Source organism: Balaenoptera acutorostrata, chromosome 7 (genome assembly GCF_949987535.1).
Source record: "Balaenoptera acutorostrata chromosome 7, mBalAcu1.1, whole genome shotgun sequence".
Taxonomy (NCBI): domain Eukaryota; kingdom Metazoa; phylum Chordata; class Mammalia; order Artiodactyla; family Balaenopteridae; genus Balaenoptera; species Balaenoptera acutorostrata.
Genome location: NC_080070.1, coordinates 50,011,240 through 50,035,524, shown reverse-complemented (window position 1 = coordinate 50,035,524; position 24,285 = coordinate 50,011,240). Strand labels below are relative to the sequence as shown.

General features: G+C 37.6%; 2 protein-coding genes across 7 annotated transcripts in view; one reads left to right on the top strand and one right to left on the bottom strand.

The window, feature by feature from the left end:
- Nucleotides 1–24,285, top strand: part of TAX1BP1 (Tax1 binding protein 1) — a 93,493-nt gene that overhangs the window by 13,846 nt on the left and 55,362 nt on the right. For all 4 annotated transcript variants that reach the window (XM_057549709.1, XM_057549708.1, XM_057549707.1 and 1 more), the window contains exons 3-5: nt 5,865–5,967; nt 11,776–11,963; nt 15,255–15,413. In XM_057549709.1, coding sequence (XP_057405692.1) covers nt 5,865–5,967; nt 11,776–11,963; nt 15,255–15,413 — 450 coding nt within the window. The remainder of the gene's footprint in view (nt 1–5,864; nt 5,968–11,775; nt 11,964–15,254; nt 15,414–24,285) is intronic.
- Nucleotides 19,571–20,083, bottom strand: LOC103008323 (endoribonuclease YbeY-like). 3 transcript variants are annotated; one of them, XM_028161685.2, is made up of 2 exons: nt 19,874–20,083; nt 19,571–19,744 (listed from the first exon to the last, which is right to left on the bottom strand). In XM_028161685.2, the coding sequence occupies exons 1-2, from the start codon at nt 20,081–20,083 to the stop codon at nt 19,589–19,591; spliced, it is 366 nt and encodes a 121-aa protein (XP_028017486.2). In that variant the 3' UTR covers nt 19,571–19,588. The 3 variants fall into 3 exon arrangements, with proteins under 3 accessions (XP_028017486.2, XP_028017488.2, XP_028017487.2); XM_028161687.2 differs by having other exon boundaries at nt 19,571–19,745; nt 20,010–20,083; XM_028161686.2 differs by having other exon boundaries at nt 19,571–19,876; nt 20,012–20,083.

The window sequence follows — 24,285 nt, the reverse complement described above, 5'->3', positions numbered from 1 at the left end:
CAGACCAGGGCTCGAACCCGTGTCCCCTGCATTGGCAGGCAGACTCTCAACCACTGCGCCACCAGGGAAGCCCCCTTTCAGTCTTTTTTAATGCTTATATTTTGAAAGTAGTTGGAATAGTAGTACATGACCTTTTTTATGTCCTGAAATTTTCACTTACGATTGTAACTGCTTTTTTTTTTTTTTAATTTGGTTGCAGTGGGTCTTAGTTGCTGCAGGCGTGCTCCTTAGTTGCGGTTCAAGGGCTTCTTAGTTGTGGCTCACCGGCTCCTTAGTTGTGGCATGCGAACTCTTAGTTGTGGCATGCGTGTGGGGTCTAGTTCCTGGACCGGGAATCGAACCCAGACCCCCTGCATTGGGAGCACAGAGTCTTAACCACTGTGCCACCAGGGAAGTCCCGTAACTGCTTTCTTACTAACATTTTATCTCATGCTGGGACATTTATACTGTTTGTGATATTTCTATCTTAGAAGCAGCATTGCATCCTCCCTGTGTATATCTAGGCATTTTTGCAGTTTTTTTCCTTTTAAAAAAGAAGGACCGGGGCTTCCCTGGTGGCGCAGTGGTTGAGAATCTGCCTGCTAATGCAGGGGACACGGGTTCGAGCCCTGGTCTGGGAAGATCCCACATGCCACGGAGCAGCTGGGCCCGTGAGCCACAATTGCTGAGCCTGCGCGTCTGGAGCCTGTGCCCCGCAACGGGAGGGGCCGCGATAGAGAAAGGCCCGCGCACCGCGATGAAGAGCGGTCCCCGCACCGTGATGAAGAGTGGCCCCCGCTTGCCGCAACTGGAGAAAGCCCTCGCACGAACCGAAGACCCAACACAGCCAAAAATAAATAAATAAATAAATAAATAAATAAATAAAAAGAAAAATCCTTTAAAAAAAAATAAAAAATAAAAAAAAGGACCTTTATTCTTTTTTTTTAAAATTAATTAATTAATTAATTAGGCTGCCTCGGGTCTTAGTTGCGGCATGTGGGATCTTCGTTGGGGCATGCGTGATCTTTCGTAGCGGCGTGTGGGCTTCTCTAGTTGTGGTGCACGGGCTTCAGAGCAAGCGGGCTCCATAGATGCGGCGCTCTGGCTTAGTTGCCCCATAGCCTGTGGCATCTTAGTTCCCTGACTAGGGACTGAACCTGCATCCCCTGCATTGGAAGACGATTCTTAACCACTGGACCATCAGGGAAGTCCCAAGGATCTTTACTCTTGTAATGATTTTTGAAAACTCAGTATATATGAAAGAAAGAAAATATAATACCCTTACCCTATCCTCACCTTCCCCAGAAATATCTGTTGTAAAGTGTGGTGTATATTCTTCTAGAATTTAAAAATTCATAGGCTCATTTTGTACTATTTTGTAGGTTTTGTATTTACCTTACAAAATCAGAAAATTTACTTTAAGTGCCTTTCCTGCTCCACGTCCTGTGTCTATCTTCCCTTTACCCCTCCCCCAAAACCACTCCCCTGCTCTCTTTTTTTTTTTTTAATTTTACTTATTTATTTATTTTTGGCTGTGTTGGGTCTTTGTTGCTGTGCACGGGCTTTCTCCATTTGCGTTGAGCGGGGGCTATTCTTCTTTGCTGTGCGTGGGCTTCTCATTGCGGTGGCTTCTCTTGTTGCAGAGCGCGGGCTCTAGGCACGTGGGCTCAGTAGTTGGAGCTCGCGGGCCACGGCATGTGGGATCTTCCCGGGCAAGGGATTGACCCCATGTCCCCTGTGTTGGCGGGCGGATTCTTAACCATCTCTCTCCCTCTCTCTCCCTCTCTCTCTCTCTCTCTCTCTCTCTCTCTGTCTGTCTGTCTCTCTCTCTCTCTCCCCCCTCTTTGTGTGTTCTCTCCACCCTGAGGTTTCTGTCTTTCTCTTGAGGTTTCTCCAGAATTTAGTAACACCTATATTTTTACTTGGTAACCTTGTTGTCCTTCTGATCTTTACATTTCCTCTCAGAATTTCCTTAATGATCAATACCAACATGTTTTTCTAAAATATTAATTCTATTGAAAGGGAACACATTTGTGTGTTTTTTTTTATGACACTACTGTTTAATTTCCTTTTTTCCTCTTACTTTGCTAATTGCATTAATAGCAAAAGAATGATGTCCAGTACTATTGTAATTCCCCAAACTAAACTATGTGAAATATCTGTTGCTTTGGTTCCTTCCTAAACATAGATACGCCCTCTTAACTGGATCCAAGTGTAGCTCCTAAAAGCAATATGTTTTGACAGTGATAGGTAACTTTAACTGACTGTCCTATTGTTCTAAGTGTTGTCATGTTCTCTCTGCCATTTTTCAATGTTTTAAAATTGCTATTACCAACTCTAAATGTAATAATTTTCTTTATACTTGCTACTAATGGCTACTAATGGCTATACTTGCTACTAAATCTGCAGTCCAGAAATCCAATCAAGTTCTAGCCAGGTAACCAGGAAAATACAGAGAAAAATTGTGTGCCTTGGACACTTTGTGGTTTGATTCTTCTAATAAAATTTGTTTACTATTCTTACCATGAGCGCCCACATAATTTCCAGATGTCCAAATTCTGTTTCTTCCACTGTGGGTCCACTCTACTGTGTGGGAGTTTAGATGTTAGACATACCCATCCTAAAGGAATCTGTACTCTCTATCTTTCCAGATTGAGAGACTTTTACATTTATTTTTTATATTTGCCTGACATGCTGCTCACAGAGTGACCTAAGAACTATTGTTCAGTTTTTCCTTCCTCAAAAGGAATTTGAAGCATAGTTCTATATTGCTGATTTTTATGCTCAGATTCGGTTGCATCTTGCCCCAATTCCTTGGATGGCTCAGTATGGGTTACCTGTGACATTTTAGAGCGTGGTCAACCACTCTCTTGAGAAGAGTTGCCCAGATTTTTGCAGTAAAGGAAAGCAAAGTATAAGTTACCATTATAGTCAACCAGTAAGGAACAGCCTGACTTACTGTGATTCAGTTAGAGAAAACACAGCAAGGACCAAACCACTCAACATATCTCTTTTCTTAAACATATTTTTCTTTTTTTAAAAAAATTTATTTATTTATTTATTTATTTATTTATTTTTGGCTGCGTTGGGTTTTTGTTGCTGCTCGCGGGCTTTCTCTGATTGTGGTGAGCGGGGGATACTCTTCGTTGAGGCGCGCAGGCTTCTCATTACAGTGGCTTGTTGCGGAGCACGGGCTCTAGGCGCATGGGCTTCAGTAGTTGTGGCATGCAGGCTTAGTAGTTGTGGCTCGTGGGCTCTAGAGCACAGGCTCAGTAGTTGTGGTGCGTGGGCTTAGTTGCTCCGCAGCACGTGAGATCTTCCTGGACCAGGGATTGAACCTGTGCCCCCTGCATTGGCAGGCGGATTCTTAACCACTGCGCCACCAGGGAAGCCCAGCATATTTTTCTTATATGGTAAAAGATCTCACTTCCCCCATTTTGTTTTTCTTCTCATGAGAGAAAGCTAGAAACAGTGCTTTCCCCCTTTACCTTACTGTTTCTGTCTTTTGTCACCTGCAGTTCTTTTAAGAATTGTATAGTCATTGACTCAGTTTTGGAAGGAAGGAAGTGGAATTTCAGAAAGTATGAGAGTATTTTATATCCTGCTAGGAGGAGAGTGAGTAGTGTCCAGGTGGTTAAGAGCTTGAACTTCAGGTTCAGATTCTGACTCTGCCATTTACTAGTTTCTTAATTTGTAAGATGAGGGTAATATTTATTCCAAAACGAACAGTGAACTGTATCTGTTACTGCTATTCCCAGTGCCACTTGAATTAGGTATCTATAATTCTGACATTAGCAGTTTTGCATGTCAGCCATCACAAATAAATGGTACACTTAGCATGTCTGTTGACCACCTGGTCCAGGTAGAGCCTGTTAACTTAGGGAGATTTTTTTTCAAGAAAGATATAGCTCTAGATAGTATTGATATTTCTTTCAAGACCACCATATGGACAGGGACAAAGAATGCAAGGTGTGACTTGTACCAGGTGTATCTTTTGGGAAAAACTTCAAATAGGGTCTTTTTCAGGAGATGATAGAAGCACTGGGGGATATGGAATGAGGGACAGAACATTTTAGAGTCAAGATCACTGTCCCTAATACGTTGTGTCCCCTTGGGTATTAATGAATGGTAACGTTTAATGAACACTAATGTGCTAGGCACTGTGCCAGGTGCCGCTAACGTGCCGTATCTCATTTAATACACATAGAAGCCTTTATCTCCATTTTAAAGAGGAGGGAACAGAAATAACTTGTCTGAAGTCATTTAGCTAGTAAGTGATCTTTTTTGGCAGTCTGACCTTACTTCCTATGCTCTTAATCACTGCAGTATACTGTGCTTGCAAAAACTACCATTTATGGAGTGCCCATCATGGGTCAGACCCTCTGCCAAGTGCTGCTTTTATGTTCATCATCTAATGTAATGCTTCTAACAATCCTGAGAGAAAAAAACTGAGCCTTAGGTCAGGGAAATCACTTACATCATGGTTTCCTCAAGCTTCTCATCTGTAAAGAGATGAATAGTGTCTTTCAAATGTTTTTGGTCATGACACACAGAAAGAAATAAAAATAATATGATTCTGTGATTTGATCCAGCAAAGTTGCATGTAGATACACAAATTTTCATGAAGCAGTACTTAGCCTTCACGCCCTCTGATGCTTTCTAATTAAAAAAATAAATGTGGGGGCTTCCCTGGTGGTGCAGTGGTTGAGAATCTGCCTGCCAATGCAGGGGACACGGGTTCGAGCCCTGGTCTGGGAAGATCCCACATGCCGCGGAGCAACTAGGCCCGTGAGCCACAACTACTGAGCCTGCGCATCTGGAGCCTGTGCTCCCAACAAGAGAGGCCGCGATGGTGAGAGGGCCGCGATGGTGAGAGGCCCGCACACCGCGATGAAGAGTGGCCCCCGCTTGCCGCAACTAGAGAAAGCCCTTGCACAGAAACGAAGACCCAACACAGCCAAAAATAAATAAAAATAAAATTAATAAAAAAAATAAATAAGTAAAATAAAAAATAAATGTGGTTATGAACCACTAAATTGATATAATGTTACCACATACTACTGGGTTGTGACTGACAGTTTGAAAACACTCCTTTAGAGACTAAAGATTACTAAGATTCTTCCAGTTTCAATATTCTGGACTCTCTAATCCTAAGTCGATCAGAATTATAGACTATATGTATAATCAAACCTTGTGGATTATGCATAATTTCTTGTAATATACTGGCAAATGGATATCTAGTACCTGTTTTAAACGTATCTAATATTCAGTATTTACCACAGTACAGTTCATCTGGAAAATAAAGACTGAGATATGTAATGTATATATTCATGTTGTAAGGTGGAAATGTTTTAGAGATTGGTGGGACATAGGTGGTCTTTTTGTATATATAAACACCTTAGGAATAAAGGTAAAAATAAATTTTTACAGAATTTACCATTGCCTGTAGGCAAGACTTAACTAAAGATGACAGACTATTGAAGTTTAATTAGTGGATTTAAGGAGGAGGGGGAAATCTAACTAAAATAAAAACACTTAAATTCGAGGCATAAAATAAATTTTAAAAACTTACGTTTAGTGAAATCAAATTTTAAGTGAAACATGTTTTTATATTTGATCATATGTGTACTAAGGTTTTCCTTGAGAAATTGGATATCAAATTGCATTTTAATACATAGTAGAAACTCTGCTGTTATAGATTTTTATAGCATTAGGTTATAGCTTAATAAAAAATTATAATAAAAATTTGACGTGATTGTTAAAATGCTCATGATTAAACATTAACGCACACTTTAACTTTAGGATGCAGTGAAAAGCAATATGCTATAAGATATCATTCATATTAAACCACTTATAATATCCATGTTTTTGTTGTTTTCCTTTAGGTTGGATGGAGTACTGCTCGTGATTATTACACGTTTTTATGGTCCCCTGTGCCTGAACATTATGTAGAAGGATCAACAGTCAATTGTGTGTTAGCATTTCAAGGTGAGAACTGAAAAGCAGAACTCGATGAAATTAGATGTTTTATTGCCATTAAAAATGTTGTACCCCATTGTAATTATCTACTTAAGCATGTCTAGTGACTAAAGTTGAATTAATTAGTATCTTTCTTTATCAAAAATCATAAGAATGTAAATATCTAGTGTAGGTCACATGATATTTTATGTAGACGAAGGTTTTTTCCTTATTGTCTTTCATTTAAGAGAAGTCTTTTGATGATCTTTTTTTTCAAATGAGAAAATAATGCTGTTACTAATACTAGATAATATAACAAATTAGAGGTGAGACAGATATTCCGTATGAAAATCACAAAAATGATTAACAGGATTTATAGAGTAGAAATTCTATAGGGAAAGTTGCCTATAAAATGGATGTGAGTAATATAAAATTCATTTTTGTCTTAGCTTAGCATTATATACAGATTTTTAAAAATTCTGTTATTTAAAGGAGGAGATATACCTGGTATTGCCCCTCCCCCCACATTCTGCCTTCACAAAGGTGATGGCTAGAGCTTCAGCATCCCTCCTGTGGCCATGAGGGGAAGGCCGAGACAAGCACATATATGTCTGTCCTGACATGTCTGAGCCACTGAATCAAGGCCAGCAGGCAACTGCCTCCAGATTGCTTGTTATATGAAAAAAATACACCCTGTTACTTTAAAACAAAGCACAAAAATTTTATTTAGAAATCTATAACAGAATTTGCTGTAGAGTGATTTTTGTAGTAAAATTGTACTGACTGTGGATTGTATTAAAGCAAATTCTTAGTCTTGTTTATACCATGGACTGTTTTTGGTCTGGGGAAGCTAATGGACTCTGTCTCAGTATAATATTTTAATATACATGAAATGCCCAGAATTGCAAAGGAAACCAATTATACTCCATTGTATGGATTAACACAGCTTATTCATCCATTCGTCTGTTAAAGAATATTTTGGTTGCTTCCAAGTTTTGGCAGTTGTGAATAAAGCTGTAAAGCTGGTATAAACATTCATGCACAGGTTTTTGTGTGGATGTAAGTTTTCAACTCATTTGGGTAAATATCAAGGAGTATGATTGCTGTATCATATGGTAGGAATATGTTTAATTTCATAAGAAACCACCAAACTCTCTTTTCCAAAGTGGCAAAGCCATTTTGCATTCCCACCAGCAATGAATGAGAGTTCTTGTTGGTCTGCATCTTTACCAGCATTTGGTGGTGTTAGTGTTTTGGATTTTGGTGGGTATGTCTTTAAAAAAACTTTTTATTATGAGGTTTGTATATGTTTGGTGTGAACATCAGTTGGGAATGTAATCACATGGAGTTTGCATATATAAAAAAAGTTTCCTTATGTACTGTGACAAGAAACACATATTCAGAGAATAAAATTTGTACTGTAATATAGACAAAGATTTAGGTCTTCATAGATGTTTTATAGATTAAGAGAGTTATATATGTAGTTTATCTTTTAATTCATAGCCTTTTTTTAGATAATCAAATTCAAGTGTGTATAGTGGAACTGATTTTATTATTAAGAAATTTGTTCTTAAAAGCTGTGGGTTTATTTCCAGTCTTTTTTTTTTTTTTTTTTTTTAAGGATTTTCTTTTTAATTAATTTATTTATTTTTGTCTGTATTGGGTCTTCGGTTCGTGCGAGGGCTTTCTCCAGTTGCGGCAAGCGGGGGCCACTCTTCATCGCGGTGCGGGGACCGCTCTTCATCGCGGTGCGCGGGCCTTTCTCCATCGCGGCCCCTCCCGTTGCGGGGCACAGGCTCCAGACGCGCAGGCTCAGCAATTGTGGCTCACGGGCCCAGCTGCTCCGTGGCATGTGGGATCTTCCCAGACCAGGGCTCGAACCCGTGTCCCCTGCATTAGCAGGCAGATTCTCAACCACTGCGCCACCAGGGAAGCCCAGTCATTTTTTTTTTAATCTACTTTTTAAATTTTTAAAATTTATTTATTTATTTTTGGCTGCGTTGGGTCTTTGTTGCTGCGTGGGCTTTCTCTAGTTGCGGGGAGTGGGGGCTACTAATCGTTGCAGTGTGCGGGCTTCTCATTGCGGTGGCTTCTCTTGTTGCGGAGCATGGGCTCTAGGTGTGCAGGCTTCAGTAGTTGCAGCATGCAGGCTCAGTAGTTGTGGCTTGCAGGCTCTAGCGCGCAGGCTCAGTAGTGGTGGCGCACGGGCTTAGTTGCTTCGTGGCATGTAGCATCTTCCCGGACCAGGGATCGAACCCGTGTCCCCTGCATTGGCAGGTGGATTCTTAACCACTGCACCACCAGGGAAGCCCTCCAGTCATTTTTTTTTTTTTTTTATAAATTTATTTATTTATTTATTTATTTATGGCTGTGTTGGGTCTTCGTTTCTGTGCGAGGGCTTTCTCCAGTTGCGGCGAGCGGGGGCCACTCTTCATCGCGGTGCGCGGGCCTCTCACTATCGTGGGCTCTCTTGTTGCGGGGCACAGGCTCCAGACGCGTAGGCTCAGTAGTTGTGGCTCACGGGCCTAGTTGCTCCGCGGCATGTGGGATCTTCCCAGACCAGGGCTCGAACCCGTGTCCCCTGCATTGGCAGGCAGATTCTTAACCACTGCGCCACTAGGGAAGCCCCCTCCAGTCATTTTTAATGTAATTAGTTTTCTTATAATAAATAAGAAACTTAACAGAATTTGTTATAGTGACTAATGAATTTGCTTATTTATGACAGCAGAAAGTTTAAAAGCAGTTAGAAAAAAAAGGAGAAAAGCATCCAGTTTATTTCTGTTCATATTGTAAAAGCATTTTCATGGGAGCTAAGTTTTACATGTTTTTGAAAAGTCATCATAATTTTTACTTTGAAATTCAGAAGTAAAATCTTCTGCCTGCCTAGAATTTGTTATATAATGAACTCAGGATAGAGTCATGAAAAACTTAGTCATAGAGAATTAGAGCCAGAAGGAATTTTAATTTAAGCATGATCCAAACAATTTTGCTCATTTTGTAGAGTAGTCATGAGAATCCTGAAATGCAGAACTCAGAACAACTAATAAAGTGTGCATAAATGTACTGTTTTCCTAAATGGACCCTTATTTGTTTACTATAATTTGATTGCTAATGTTACAGGCTATAAAATTTGACTTGGAGTTTGGTTTTTACTTTTTCATATTTTATTTTCAGTTTTACTGATCTGAGGAGAGCTATTTCTAGGTAGCTTTAAATTGCAGTTCTGAATAACTATATCTTGTATCTCAAATGGTATTTGAACCATAATTTTTAGTGAATTATTTTTGTGAGATTTAAAAAAAAAAATCAGACCTCGAATATCTAGTTTGTAGAATTTCTAATGCCATGATACCAGAGCTGATTAGTCAAACTATATTTTTCTTTTCTATTTAAACTTTAAAAGTAAGTGTAGTGGCCTTTGCAAAGTTACTCAGCCACGGATTAATAAATTTAGTAGTAGATAGTAGGAGGATGGGGTTTTTAAAAACTTCAAAAATTTATTGCTAGATGTACCTTTAATTCCTTTTTTTTTTTTTTTGGCTGTGCCTCGAGGCTTGCAGGATCTTAGTTCCTCAACCAGGGGTCGAACCTCTGCCCCCCTGCAGTGGACGCACAGAGTCCTAACCACTGGAAAGGACCGACAGGGAATTCCCTCTATTACTTTTTTAAAAAACTTTCTATTTTGAAATAATTTTAGATGTAAAGTTGCAAAAATAGTATACAGAATTATCATCTACCCTTCACCCAGCTTCCCTTAATGTTAACATGTGGCATAACCACAGTACATTTGTTTAAAAAACCAGGAATTTAACATTGGTACAACACTGTTGACTAAAGTACAAACTTTATTCAGATTTCACTAGTGTTTCCTGTAGTGTTCTTTTTTCTGTTCCTGGATCCAGTCCATAATCCCACATTGCATTTAGTTGTCATAGCATCATAGTCTTCTCCAGTCTGTGATAGCTCCTCATTCTGTCCTTGTCTTTCATAACCTTTACATTTATGAAGAGTACTGTTCAGTTTTGTTTTGTTCTGGTAGCATGTTCCTCATTTTGAGTTTTTCAGACAGTTTCTCATGGTTAGATTGAGGCTATACATTTTCAGGAAGAATACCATAGAAGTGATGATGTATTCTTTTCAGTGCGTTGTATCAGAGAGTACTTGATGTCTGATTGTCTTCTTACTAGTAATATTAGTCTTGATCACTTGGTTAAGGTGGTGTCTGCTGGGCTTCTCCACTGTAAAGTTAGTATTTTTCCCTTTGTAATTTAACAGTATTATGGGGAGCAATTTTGAGATACCTTGTTTCTCCTCAAACTTTCACCCACTAATTTTAGTATCCATCAGTGGATCTCGCCTACAATAATTATTGTTATTTTTGCCTGATGATGCTTTTCTATTCTCATTTCTTGGACATCATTAGTTGCAATTATTATGTTAGGAAGAGTCATCCTTTTCTCATTCATGCATATATATTTTCTTCTGTGGAATAAAGTCTAATGCTATCATTTTTTTGTTGCTCAAATTGTTTTAGCTTTCTTTGGCTATTGGGAGGTCTGTCAAGGGGGCTCCTGTGTTTTTTGACTCCCCCACCCCCTTCTTTTTTGACAACTTCTTTCTTATTTTTAAGCCCCACAGGATGTTTCAGGCTTATATTTTCTCTGCCCCCTCCCCTCTGTGGACAAAGTTCAGCTATTTTTTAAAGAATGAAGTCAAGTGAAGTCAATATCATGATAATGAGGCTAAAAATTTCAAGATACGAAGGAATAATAGGCATAGTGAATGCACATTTCTGGGTAGATATTAATATCCAAGATAAGGGGAATATATTCACCTTTGTATGTTCGTTTCACAATCATTGAATGCTTCATTTTTTCAGGTCATTCTGGGGGAATTCAAGAATTTTTATATTTATTAATAATCTGCCCTCAGTTTTTCTGAGGTCTGGATGTAGCCTGTAAAGCATGTGTATAATGGTAATGCAAAGTACACAGTGGAGGATTTTTTTTTTTTAATGTAAAAAATACCATGGGAGCTTTGGAGAGGATTAATTTTGAGCTAGGACTTAGAGAGGATTAATTTTGAGCTAGGATAATCCAGCAGAATTTAAAAGAGGGTAACAGTTGAGCTGAAGAGAGAAGGAACAAATATTGAACACATATTATTTGTCAGATAGTGGGCTAGATGATATAACTACATAATCCATGGTACTTCGGAACTTTGAGATAGATGGCTTCAAATTTCTTTTACAGATAAGAAATTTGGGCTCGGGAAGGTTAAGTAAATAATAATTAGTGGTAGAGCTGGAATTCCAGAATAAATCTGTGTGGTTCCAAAGCTTTTTTTTGTTCTGCATCAGTAGACCTCATCCTCTTTCTGCCCTTACACACTGCACATGTGCAGCGTATTCCTTTTGTTAATATCTCTCTTTTGCATTTAATTAATGTCATATTTGAGGGAACGTTTCTTTAAATGATGTATTCCAACCCCTGGTCCTCCTAGGCTTTTATGCTGGTTCTTCCATTGCTCTGCCTTCAGCCTCTTTCTCATTGAAAACTGCATACTTGACTCTCCCAGATGAATTGGTTTTACCCTAGTGAAGATACAGGGAAAGAATACTCTGAGAGTATAAGCTTAGACCTAAGATAAGAAAAATATGGGCATATTTAGGGAAGAAAGAGTCTAGTTTTGATAGATAATTTGTGAAAGATAGGAAAGACATATCCTGAGTGCTTAGAAACAGGGTCAGAAATGAGAGGATATGGCAAGATTTGTTAAATTCAAATAATTTTATAACAGAAAATTTAATACTTTTTTTGTTTGTTAACTTCCACTTAGGATATTACCTTCCAAATGATGATGGAGAATTTTATCAGTTCTGTTATGTTACCCATAAGGGTGAAATTCGTGGAGCAAGTACACCTTTTCAGTTTCGAGCTTCTTCTCCAGTTGAAGAGTTGCTTACTATGGAAGATGAAGGAAATTCTGACATGTTGGTGGTGACCACAAAAGCTGGCCTTCTTGAGGTTGGTACCAACAGTGAGCTGGTGATTCATAAGTTTACATTATGAACTGGATTGTTTTGTTACGAACTGTGACTTAAAAATAGTGAATGTTTTCAAAAAGACAAATCAATCATAGATAAATTACAAACAGAGCTCATGTTGGTTGGCATTTTAAGAATTTTTAGGTTATGTAGGAGTATAACCTGAAAATCAAATGCTTTTTAACTAAAATAATAAACTTAGAGTGTTGTTTTTGAAATACTTAAAAAAAATTTTCTGTCACAGTTATGTTACTGGTTTCACTGTGGCAGGGACTGTCCCTAGGCTTATCAGTATTTTGTGCATAGTGTATATGCAATAAGTAATTATTGGGAGAATTTGGACCTAAAACTTCCTGTTCCCTCACCCTAACCTTTCTTCTTTAGGGATGGCCTAATCTGTTGATTGTAGAATAGTACAGATTTGGGGGTGAAGCTGATGGGAAAGCGGTATAAAGCAGTAAGTCTAACTGTAATTGGATGTGAACTTCATTTCACTATACCACAAGCATGCCCTATCTCACGTGTGGCAGTGAATCAGTGAAGCATCCCAGTCTCGTAATTAGGTTCAGCATTTTTAGAATGATTTCTTTTCCTGTTTATCTGATCAAATGAATAAGCTGGATTAACCATAATTAAGAAACAAAAAGGTGAAAAAGCTTCTCACTGTTTTTCACTGAATATTTTCGAGTCATTGCACTTGCATCAAAAGAAATTTTCTATGTAGATGGTCTAATAATGCCATATGTCTTAATTTTTAGTACTTATTGAAGGAAAAAAATAGAACAGCATTCCTATTTCAAGATATTTCTCAATGTCTTTACCCTAAACCTAAAAAACTAGAATGTTTTATTTGAGTTTCTGTGAAAAAGATCTTCTTTAATTGGTTCAGTATACATTTTTGGTTATTTGACATTCCTATTTAGTCTATGGCAAGTCATTGCTTATTCTTTATACTCCGATGGATGTTTTTTATATGTAAATATTTTATGCCTTTGATTTTATTTATCTTCAAAAACAGACTACAGAAGAAAGACAAGAGGTTATAGATATTAGACAGTCGAACTAAGAAGGTTAGAAGGAACCAGTAACTTACTGTGAATTTTTCTGTATCTTTCCTTCCCCCTTCCAGAAATTCCTCTCTTATCTTAAATAAAGAAATGTAACTTTTATAGGGTGACTAAAACATTTTGTGGTGACAACCGCCTGATGATCAAGGTTTTTAGCCTGGTATTTGAATGTTAGTCAAAGATGCTGAAACAAGCCTAGATCTTACGAAGAATGCAGTGACTGTTTATATTGCAGTTTTTTGAATACTTGTTAGACCACCCTGATTTCAGGACCTCCAACAGAAAAACAACAGGCATTTTGGCGTCTACCTATCTTTTGTGCTCCAAGTAAATTGGGACATTGCACAATTTAGTTCTCTTCTTCCTACTCATAAAATGTATGCTGTCTCTTAGGTAAATGTCTCTGAGATAAGGTATTTATATTCTGATCAGTTTTTTGACAAGTCTTTTAAATTTCCACATTTATCAAAATCTTTAATGATTTTACTAAAAATGCACCAAATTATCACATATTATATATGTGTGAGACATTATCTAGGGCACTGTTGTCATTAAGAATAATTGAGCCACAATCCTTCAGTTTGTGAACCTTGGTTGGATCCTAGATTTTTAAAAAGTAGATATTTTGGGGGTAGTGTAGGATATTTTAACTGTGGACTACCCATTGGGTGTTACAAAATTATTGTTAATTTTCTTAGCTATGATCATGGTAGTGGTTAAATACAAGACTGTACTTATTAGGAGATGCTTGGCCTGTGCACTTAGGGGGAAGTGTCTGCAATTATGTTTCAAATGCTTTAGCAAAAAAAAAAAAAAGAAAAAGAAATAAAACTTAGGTATATAGAGGGAGATTAAATATGGCAAAATATTAATAATTATTGAATTTAGGTGATGGGTGGATGGGTGTTCATGGTAAAATTTTAACCTTTTTGTGTGCTCGAAAGATACCAGAATACAAAACTGGGGGCAGGAATTAGACTTGTGTACACTTTTATATAATTTTAATTCCTTTTAAAAATTTTTACTTAAGATTCAGTGAACTCTAAAGTATGTGTCAGTTAAATGAATCACTGGGAAAAAATGGTTCTTTTATAATGTTTCTGTTGTACTGTGTCAAGGTGTATCTTTATTTTTAAGCGGCCAGAAAGTTTAGAGCCAAAAATCATTTTTTAAAAAATAGGTAAGGTAAAAAGAAATTCAGTGAATAAGTAAACTTTTCTCTTTTGAGGGCATTTACTCCTGTCATTTTCATTTAGTCTGATGGAAGAGATAGATGGGTCATTTAAAAATTTTACAGTTCTTTAACTTTCATAAGAGCCATTTTAGAGTTTAATTAGAGTTTGATTCCGTGACCCTGGAAAAGTGACTTGGGGTGTACTGGGGGAAAACATTTTATTTTAGCTAAATGTATGATGCCTCCTTTGTGAAGTTTTCCCTCTGAGTCTCCATGCTTCTTCCCTTGTTAGAATCAGACTTCTTGCTGTAAGAGAAATATTAACCATTTTATTTACTATTTTAGGTCCCTTAATTTGGTAATTTTTAGAATACTGGAGTTTAGATTTTCCTGAACTAAGTAACTATTAGTGTTCATGTAAGAGTCAGTTATATTGTTAATATGTTACAGTCTGCATTTTTGTCCTAAAATTTGCATTTACTTATAAAGTTTCTTTTAATTTAGCTAAATAGAGGCCATTTTATACATATAGAAACTTATTCCATAGTACCTTATTTAAAGAACCAAAACTTTTCACAGTAATCCCATAGATGAAGGCCTTATGTAACACACAAGGAAGTTCTTAATAGATTCAAAAATTTCCCATAGATTTGCATTCAAGGAGAGGTACACATTTTTCTCCTTGATTATTACCCAAAATAAGAACAGCCCAGAATTAAGTCACTTATGAAACTTAATATGCCTTATTTTTAGTACTGATTTGAAAAGTGATTAGCAGGCAACTTTATAATAAAATTCATTACTTTTATACCTTCTTGTAATGTTTTTTTCTTTGCCCAACCAAAAAATGGTTTAAATTTATGATTCATGAATTTTTCTAACTGAAGACTAAAAGAGTCTGATTGATATGAAGCAGATAGTATGTAAAAGTTCTTTCTGCAAACTTCTTCACTATTTTTTTGAAATGGAAAACTGAATTAGTAATGTATTGTAGGATTATAAAAAACAATTTGAGTTTTCTCTTTTATAGTTGAAAATTGAGAAAACCATGAAAGAAAAAGAAGAACTGTTAAAGTTAATTGCTGTTCTGGAAAAAGAAACAACACAACTTCGAGAACAAGTTGGAAGAATGGAAAGAGAACTTAACCATGAGAAAGAAAGATGTGACCAACTGCAAGCAGAGCAAAAGGTTAGTTGTGTCTTATGTAACTGATTGGAGTTATAGTATATTGTCTGAAACCCACTTTTTTCAGGAACTGAACCAGTTAAAATGAGTGAAGACCACATGTTGAAAAAAGTAGCATTTAGATAGATGTTTGTATGAGAATAGGTCAGAGCCTATCACCCTTCTGTCATAGCCTCTTTTATGTTGTAAATGGTTAAAATACCTGTAGATTTTTGGTATCAGGCTTGTGACATAGTCCCCGACAACTGTTTCTAGATGCTTTACATCTAATTGTAGAATACTTGCTTGATCTTGGGGAGAGGGGTTAGAAATACAATTAGGAATGATAAACACTGAATAAAGGGAAGAATAGAATAAAGTAGTTAAAATTACTTTTCTAAAAAGTAGAATTTAGTGAAATAAGATGTAATATTAGAATTTTGAAATCCTTGATGTGAGAAATGCAATAAATTATACTAAAAACCACCTAACTAAAAATTGGCACAATTTCTTAATCTAAGAAAAAAAGAAGTATAAGTGTAAAACAGTGTGGCTTGATTAGAGATACAAATGGATTTAAGTCAGTAGCCAAAAACAATGGAAAAAAACAATCACCTGATTTATTTAATATTTTCATAAGAAAATTTGTTAGTTTTGACAAACTTGCACAGATTATGATTATACATATCACAGTCTCATATATGTTGTAACTAGTTGGATATGCTAATGTCCATTGACAGGATTGATCTATTGTTCCCTAAGGATGGGGTCTGTTCCATTTTTCTTTTGTGCAGCAAGACCTAGAACAGTTGCTTAATAATTGTTAATTGAACCATTAGTACAGTGATTCTCAGTAGGTTTTATACTCCAGTGAAGTGGTTGTATATTGCACACCTGAGCAGAGATGATATACAGATAGGGCTCAAACTGAAAAGATTTCTTTAGCCTTATTCTGTTTGTTTGAGGATTGCTTATTTGAGTTAGAGGGTAAACGTAACGTATAGCAATGTATACAGTTGTGAATCTCCTTATAAACATCTGTAAAGTCTTCTGTCCTTATTACCGTTAGCCTTTTTAGTTTAAAATACAGTTATTCCCCCAATTTTACTCTTGGGGAATACTTGCAGTCCTGCAGTAGGAGTATCCTACAGTAGGAGTAAGATACTCTATTTGGGTAAGGAACCACTTTTTTTTTTTTTTTTTTTTTTGTGACCGTGGGGCACGTGGGATCTTAGTTCCCCAACCAGGGATTGAATCAGTGCCCCCTGCAGTGGAAGCACAGAGTCTTAACCACTGGACCACCAGGGAAGTCCAAGGAACCACTTTTTAAGTTTGAACTTTTTAAGCAGGTGTACCAAATATTATATTACAAATGTTATGATAAAACCTCATTGTATGTGCCTAGCTTGACTGTTAGGACATTCAGCTAAATTTTTAATTCAATTGTTATAACTCCTTTGCTATCCTTTGTATAATTCTTACCCTTCTCTTTCTATTCTTCACGCATTTCTCTCGATGTTTGTACCTGGATTTGATAGTTTTCCAAAGTGGCCCATTACAGCATGAACTTAGCCCATGAGATCAAGAATACCCTGAAATATGGCCGTTAAGGTTAGACTCTGATCGCCTTGAAATCCAAGGGAAGAAAGGATGATTTGCGAGAGTAGGAATGGCAGAATGAGAGGCCTTCAATTGCGTGAAATACTGATGTACATTAGGCCATTTCTCTGGTTCAGTTGAGTATTAGCTGAGATTTAAACAGTCTCAGGTTCTCTGCTGTCCAGGTGACAAGGGGTTAAGCACTACAGACAAGACTAAAGATTATTCTGACAGACTTTGGTTGAGAAAGTGGTAGATTGAGGTCAAGGGATTAATGAAGCAAAATCTGTAGGAGATTGTGGCTGTGGTACCCAGAAGAGATCTTTGGAAGTTTTTATGGCAACTCATAAATCTTGATGACAGTCACTAATCTTGAAAGGCACTTCTTCCTTGCTGCTATCCTTCCATTGGAATATACTCTCTGGGAAGATGAAGTATGTGGAAGTGATTTTTAAAAATATGTTGTACTGTAGAAAATGGTGATAAAAGGACCTAGAATGGTATTGGTTACGTAATAGATGCTCACTAACTTTAAGTAGCTATTATTGTTGTATTAATTTTCATAGTGATAGACCAGAGAATCATCAAGGAAGAACTAAAATATGAAGAGTGTCATCCAAGAGGAATAGAAATTGACAGCATTTTCCCCAGATTTTAAAAGTATTGATAATATTTGTATAATGTTATATACAAACAATTATGAGTTATATTTTGGCAACTGCTTATTTCTGGGGATAAAATAACATGCTTGCCAGGAGAGATAGTTCTTCTTTGTTACTAGTCGTGGGGCTTGTAGTTTTTTATGAATTTGCTTTTTACTTCCAAAATTATAGTCTCCATCTTAATCACGGAGGCCTGCTGGGCAGTTAGAACAGCTCAGGAACTTTCAAACCTGGGTTAGTTGCGTGGCTTCTAAAATCTGTGACATTTCTTGGCATCTGTTTAAAATCTATTCCATGGTATGAATTCTAAAAAACAATCTTCATATAATAGTTCTAAAGGGCTTCTCTTTGAGGTATGAGTATATACCCTCTGAATATCTGAAGGACTATTAAGATATTTACAATTCATTTAAAATTTTATAATAGTATACTAGGAATGATCTGTAGAGAACTTCAGTTTCTTCATGGTAGAAGAAATATATTGCATTTTCATTGTTTTATAAAATATGATTAACTCATTACCCATTCAATACTTGACAAATACTAAAACAGTTAAATGTTTATAATAATTAAATGTTTATAAATAAAATCTTCCATCTTTTGTAAACATTGACTTTTCTCATTGTAAAATGCCACTAGAGGGAACACTCATTTTGTAAATTAAAAGAATTGGACAAGTTAAGATTATCAAAACCAATTGGTATAAGTGATGCGTTTAATTATATTTAACGTTGGCTCCTTGAAGGTATAAGGTAGGATTACAAAGTAGATTAAAACTGAAACCAAATAATATTTATAAATTGAGAGCTATAAATTATATATTGTATTTCCCCTAGATTATTTTAATGTGATATATATGTTCCATTATCCATGTATACTCTAAATTTAAAAAGTAACAATTTTCATTAAGGATAATTTTTACATTCATTTTTAGTTCAACTTCAAAGAAGTGTGGATTTTTCTCTCCTGTAAAAGGCTGATTAATAAGAGTAACTCATATAATACTTGATGTAAGCCAGGTGCTATTCTGAGTGTTTTTACGTCTGTTAACTCTCTTTATACTAGAAGTGTAGATTACTTAACCTGCCTACAATTGAACAGTTTATATAAGTGGTGCAGGCAGGCAGTCTGGCTCCAGCCAGTGCTCTTAATCACACTGTATACTATACCAGTGTTCTTAACGGCACACTATACCTACTGCTGCGGGCTTATCTAATTGATCTTTTTTAAAAACAGCTTTGTTGAGATGTAATTTACATACCCCCAAAGTTCATCACTTTAAAGTATAAAATTCAGTGGTTTTTATTATATTTATAGAATTGTGCAACCATTACCATAACCTAGTTTTAGAACCCCCAAAAGAAATCTTTTTTTTTTTTTCTGAGCACTTAGAACTATTTTATTTACAACATTGAAAATAACACACCTACCTGTGTCCTGAACAAAGAAATGAGTGGAAATTTCTCTAGTGTTTTTTTTTTTTTTTAATTTATTTATTTATTTTCAGCTGTGTTGGGTCTTCGTTTCTGTGTGAGGGCTTTCTCTAGTTGCGGCAAGCGGGGGCCACTCTTCATCGCGGTGCGCGGGCCTCTCACTGTCGCGGCCTCTCCCGTTGTGGAGCACAGGCTCCAGACGCGCAGGCTCAGTAGTTGTGGCTCACGGGCTTAGTTGCTCCGCGGCATGTGGGATCTTCCCAGACCAGGGCTCGAACCCGTGTCCCCTGCATTGGCAGGCAGATTCTTAACCACTGCGCCACCAGGGAAGCCCTCTAGTGTTTTAAGAGGCAGGTTCCACTCATAGAATTCAGCACCTGCTAGGGCTGGCACTTCCGCAGTCCCACAGGACAGCAGTGGCCAGCAGGGACCTCAGCGTGGGGGACCCCTGATCCTTGGGGCCCGAGGGGGTGGTCCACCTTCCATTCACACTGTGGCTCTTCGGTCAGAAGAGGCCCCTGCTCAGGGGCTGAAACCTGGTCCCTTTGTGCCTGCTCAGCTCCTCGAGAACCTGCTTCTCCTTCTGGTACCTCTTCTGCCACTCGGCCTCCGTGCTGTGTGTGAAGCCCAGCAGGTGACGGAGCCCGTGGGTGGCAGTCACAGTCAGGATGTCATAGTAATCTTCATTTTCTTTGCAGTGCTGGAAGATATACTCCACTCCCAGGAAAATGTCTCCTAAATTATAGTCATCTGGAAAATCAGGCTGGGGAATTTTGCCTGCTTTCAGGTCCTCCTGAAATGGAAAGGAAAGCACATCTGTTGGGGTATTTTTGTCTCTGTAGATTCTGTTAATCGGCTGAATCTTTCTGTTGTCGACACAGACGACCCCCAGGTCAAACCTCTGCACCCACAGAGCTCTCCGCATTACCTGCACCTTCTCGTGGAGCCGCGCCCGCCTCAGGGGCACCGCCCGCTGCAGGTTCCTCAGCACCAAGCTCATCACGGCCGGAGCCCCACCCCAAAAGAAATCTTGTACCTATTTGTCGTCACTCTTTATTTCCCACAAGTCCCAGGCAACCACTAATCTAAGTTTTCTGTCTCTATGGATTTGCATATTTTGGACATTGCATACAAATGGAATAATATGTGGCCTTTTGTGACTAGCTTCTTTCACTTATAATGTTTTCAAGCTTCATCCATTTTAGAGTATGTGTCAGCAGTTTGTTCTTTTTAATGTCACATAATATCCCATTGTATTAGTCTTTTTTTAACCCCCAACTTTACGTTTATTAGACTTACGTAAAAATTAGCAGGTTGGGGGCTTCCCTGGTGGCGCAGTGGTTGAGAATCTGCCTGCTAATGCGGAGGACACGGGTTCGAGCCCTGGTCTGGGAGGATCCCACATGCCGCGGAGCGGCTGGGCCCGTGGGCCACAATTGCTGAGCATGCGCGTCTGGAGCCTGTGCTCCGCAACAAGAGAGGCCGCGATAGTGAGAGGTCCGCGCACCGCGATGAAGAGTGGCCCCCACTTGCCGCAGCTGGAGAGAGCCCTCGCGCAGAAACGAAGACCCAACTCACCCATAAATAATAAATAAATAAATTAATTAATTAATTAAAATAAACACGTGTGTGCAAAAAAAAATTAGCAGGTTGTATGTATATTCCATGTGTTCTTGTTTTTGTTTTGGAGTGCTAGATATATATTTGAAATTAGAAGATTGAAAATTGAATGGTATTGAATCTTGTTTTCCAAGTAGAACTAAAATGCGCTGTGATCCTGTTAAGTTTTCTAGTTAGTTTAGTTTATGATTTTTTGGTGCCTAAACTATGAATTGAGTTTTTTTCATAACATAAATTATATTCTTAACTTGAATATTGGTAACTTAAGATGTACTTCAAGATATTTTAAAACCAATTTCTTTTGTGGGTACTAAGTCAATATTGCTTAAACAATATGAGGCGCGTGTTATGAACTATTGTATATATTCATATTGTTCTGGTTCTTAAGTTTCACAAACTAGGTAGGGTACCTTGAGACATCACCAGGCATTTGGGAGTTATCATAGGTCTAGGAGTGAGAGAACATGAAAGATCTCTCATTATGATGGTGGCTCTGGCTAGTGTGGACCTCTTCAACTATCTTTATATTTTTGGCTTTATTTATCCTTGCGTTGGATACCTGGTTTTGGACAGAGGTAGTTTAAGGCATTTAAACTGCTTAATGTATGGATTGCCCCGATTGCTTATATATATATATATATCTAATGTGTAGAATTGCTAAAAACCAATTTTGAAGTTAGGATACCATTGAATTTCTAATTCTTTTTTACCGGATTATTATTGAGAAGACACAAAGGCTTAATTTTAATGCATAATTTAATGTATTTAGCAATACGTTTCTTTAAAGCCAATTACTTTCATTTTGCACCTGATTTGCTAAGTAATAGTTTCAGAAATTCATAATCTTTTGTTTCTAAAATATATTTATATACTTTGAACTAGCTCATAATCTTGTATAGACTAATACAGAGGTGTAACATGAAGCATTTTTTTTAACATCTTTATTGGAGTATAATTGCTTTACAATGTTGTGTTAGTTTCTGCTGTATAACAAAGTGAATCAGCTATACGTATACATATATCCCCATATCCCCTCCCTCTTGCGTCTCCCTCCCACCCTCTCTACCCCACCCCTCTAGGTGGTCACAAAGCACTGAGCTGATCTCCCTGTGCTATGCGGCTGCTTCCCACTAGCTATCTATTTTATATTTGGTAGTGTATATATGTCAGTGCTACTCTCTCACTTCGTCCCAGCTTACCCTTCCCCCTCCCCGTGTCCTCAAGTCCATTCTCTATGTCTGCATCTTTATTCCTATCCTGCCCCTAGGTACATGAAGTATTTTTTATAGTTTGTTTCACAAGACTTGTAGCATTGAGTATTTTTCATTCAGTTTCAGGTATAATTGACAAAATTGTAGGATATTTAAAGTGTACATAATGATGATTTGAATATGTATAAAGGAAAGGATTGTGAAAGGAATCCTTGTGAAAGGATTCCTCCCATCTAATTAATTAACACATCTTCAACTACATATTTATCCTTTTTTTTTTTTTTGGTTGCACTGCGTGGCCTATGGGATGTTAGTTCCCAGACCAGGGATCGAACCCGTGGCCCCTGCAGTGGAAGCACGGAGTCCTAACCACTGGGCCGCCAGGGAATTCCCCTATTTATCCTTTGTGTGTGTGTGTGTGTGTGTGTGTGTGTGTGTGAGAGAGAGAGAGAGAGAGAGAGAAAGAAAGAACATTTAAGTTCTCTTAGCAAATTTCAATTATACAGTATAGTGTTGTTAACTGTAGTCACAATGTTATACATTAGATCCTCAGACTTTATTCATCTTATAGCTAAAACTTTGTCCCCTATTATCAACCTCCCTGCCCCCCACCCCTCAGCCCCTGGCACCCGCTTTTCTTTTTCTATGAGTTTGACTTTTTATTTAGATTCTGCATATAAGTAGATACCATGCAGTATTTGTCTGGCATATTTCACTTAGCATAATGCTCTCAAGGTCCATCCATGTTGTTGCAAATGGCAGGATTTTCTTCTTTCTCGTGACTGAATAGTATTCCATTGTATTTATATACCACAGTTTCTGTATCCATTCACTCACTGATACACATTTAGGTTGTTTCTTTATCTTGATTGTTGTGCATATGCTGCAGTGAACATGAGAGTGCAGATAAATCTCTTCCATATCCTGTTTTCATTTCCTTTGGGTACATACCCAGGAGTGGGATTGCTGAATCACATGGTATAGTTTTAGTTCCGTGTTGTTTTCTATGGTGCCTGCACCAGTTTACATTTCCACCAACAGTGCACAAGGGTTCCCTTTTCTCCACATCTTCACCAGTATTTTGTTATCCCTTGTATGTATGTATGTATGTATGTATGTATGTATGTATTTATTTATTTATTTATTTATTTATTTATTTAGGGCTGCACTGGGTCTTTGTTGCTGCTCATGGGCTTTTTCTAGTTGCAGCGAGCGGGAGCTACTCTTCTTTGCGGTGCACATGCTTCTCATTGCGGTGGCTTCTCTTGTTGAGGAGCACGGGCTTCAGTAGTCGTGGCACGCAGGCTTAGTTGCTCCATGGCACGTGGGATCTTCCCGGAGCAGGGCTCGAACCCGTGTCCCCTGCATTGGCAGGCAGATTCTTAACCACTGTGCTGCCAGGAAAGTCCTATCCCTTGTCTTTTTGATGACAGCCATTCTGATAGGTGTTAGCTGATATGCATTGTGGCTTTGATTTGCATTTCCCAGATTTTGAGCACCTTTTCATGTACCTTGAGCACCTTTTCATGTGCCTGTTGGCCATTCGTATGTTGTATTTGGAAGAAAATGTCTTTTCAGTTCCTCTGCCAATTTTTAAATTGGATTGTGGGGTTTTTATTGGGGGGGGGCAGCTGTTGAGGTTTGTGAATTCTTTAAATATAATTTTGGATATTAACCTCTTATCAGACATTTGATTTGCAAACATTTTCTCCAATTTCAGAGGTTGCTTTTTCATTTTGTTGGTGGTTTCCTTTGCTGTGCGGAACCTTTTTTAGTTTGATGTAGTCCTGCTTGTTTATTTTTGCTTTTGGTATCAAATCCAAAAATTCATTGCCAAGACCAAGGTCAAGGAGCTTATTACCCCCCTGTGTTCTCTCCTAGGAGTTGTATGGTTTCAAGTCTTAAATTTAAGTCTTTTATTCATTTGAGTTGATTTTTGTGTATGGTTTAAGATGGTGGTCCAGTTTCATTCTTTTGCATGTGGCTGTCCAGCTTTCCCAGGACGATTTGTTGAAGAGAGTACCCTTTTCCTATTGTATATTCTTGGTTCCTTTGTTGTATTGATAGATTGATTGAACACATATGCATGGGTTTATTGCTGGGTCTCTTTTCTGTTGCATTGATCTGGTATAACGTAAATCATTCAATTTTAATTAAAAAAGCAACTTAATATAAGTAAAATTATACCATCCTAAATTTTTTCTTCTTATTTAAAAACGTATGTGAAACCCAACATTAAAAATTACTTGTCTGTGGAATGTGTACATGTTCAGGAAATAATTTAGACATTTGTAGATATAATTGTAGCCTTTCTTCCCTCTCCTTTTTCTACTCCAACCAAAAAAATTTAATCCTTTGGATCTGGAATTTT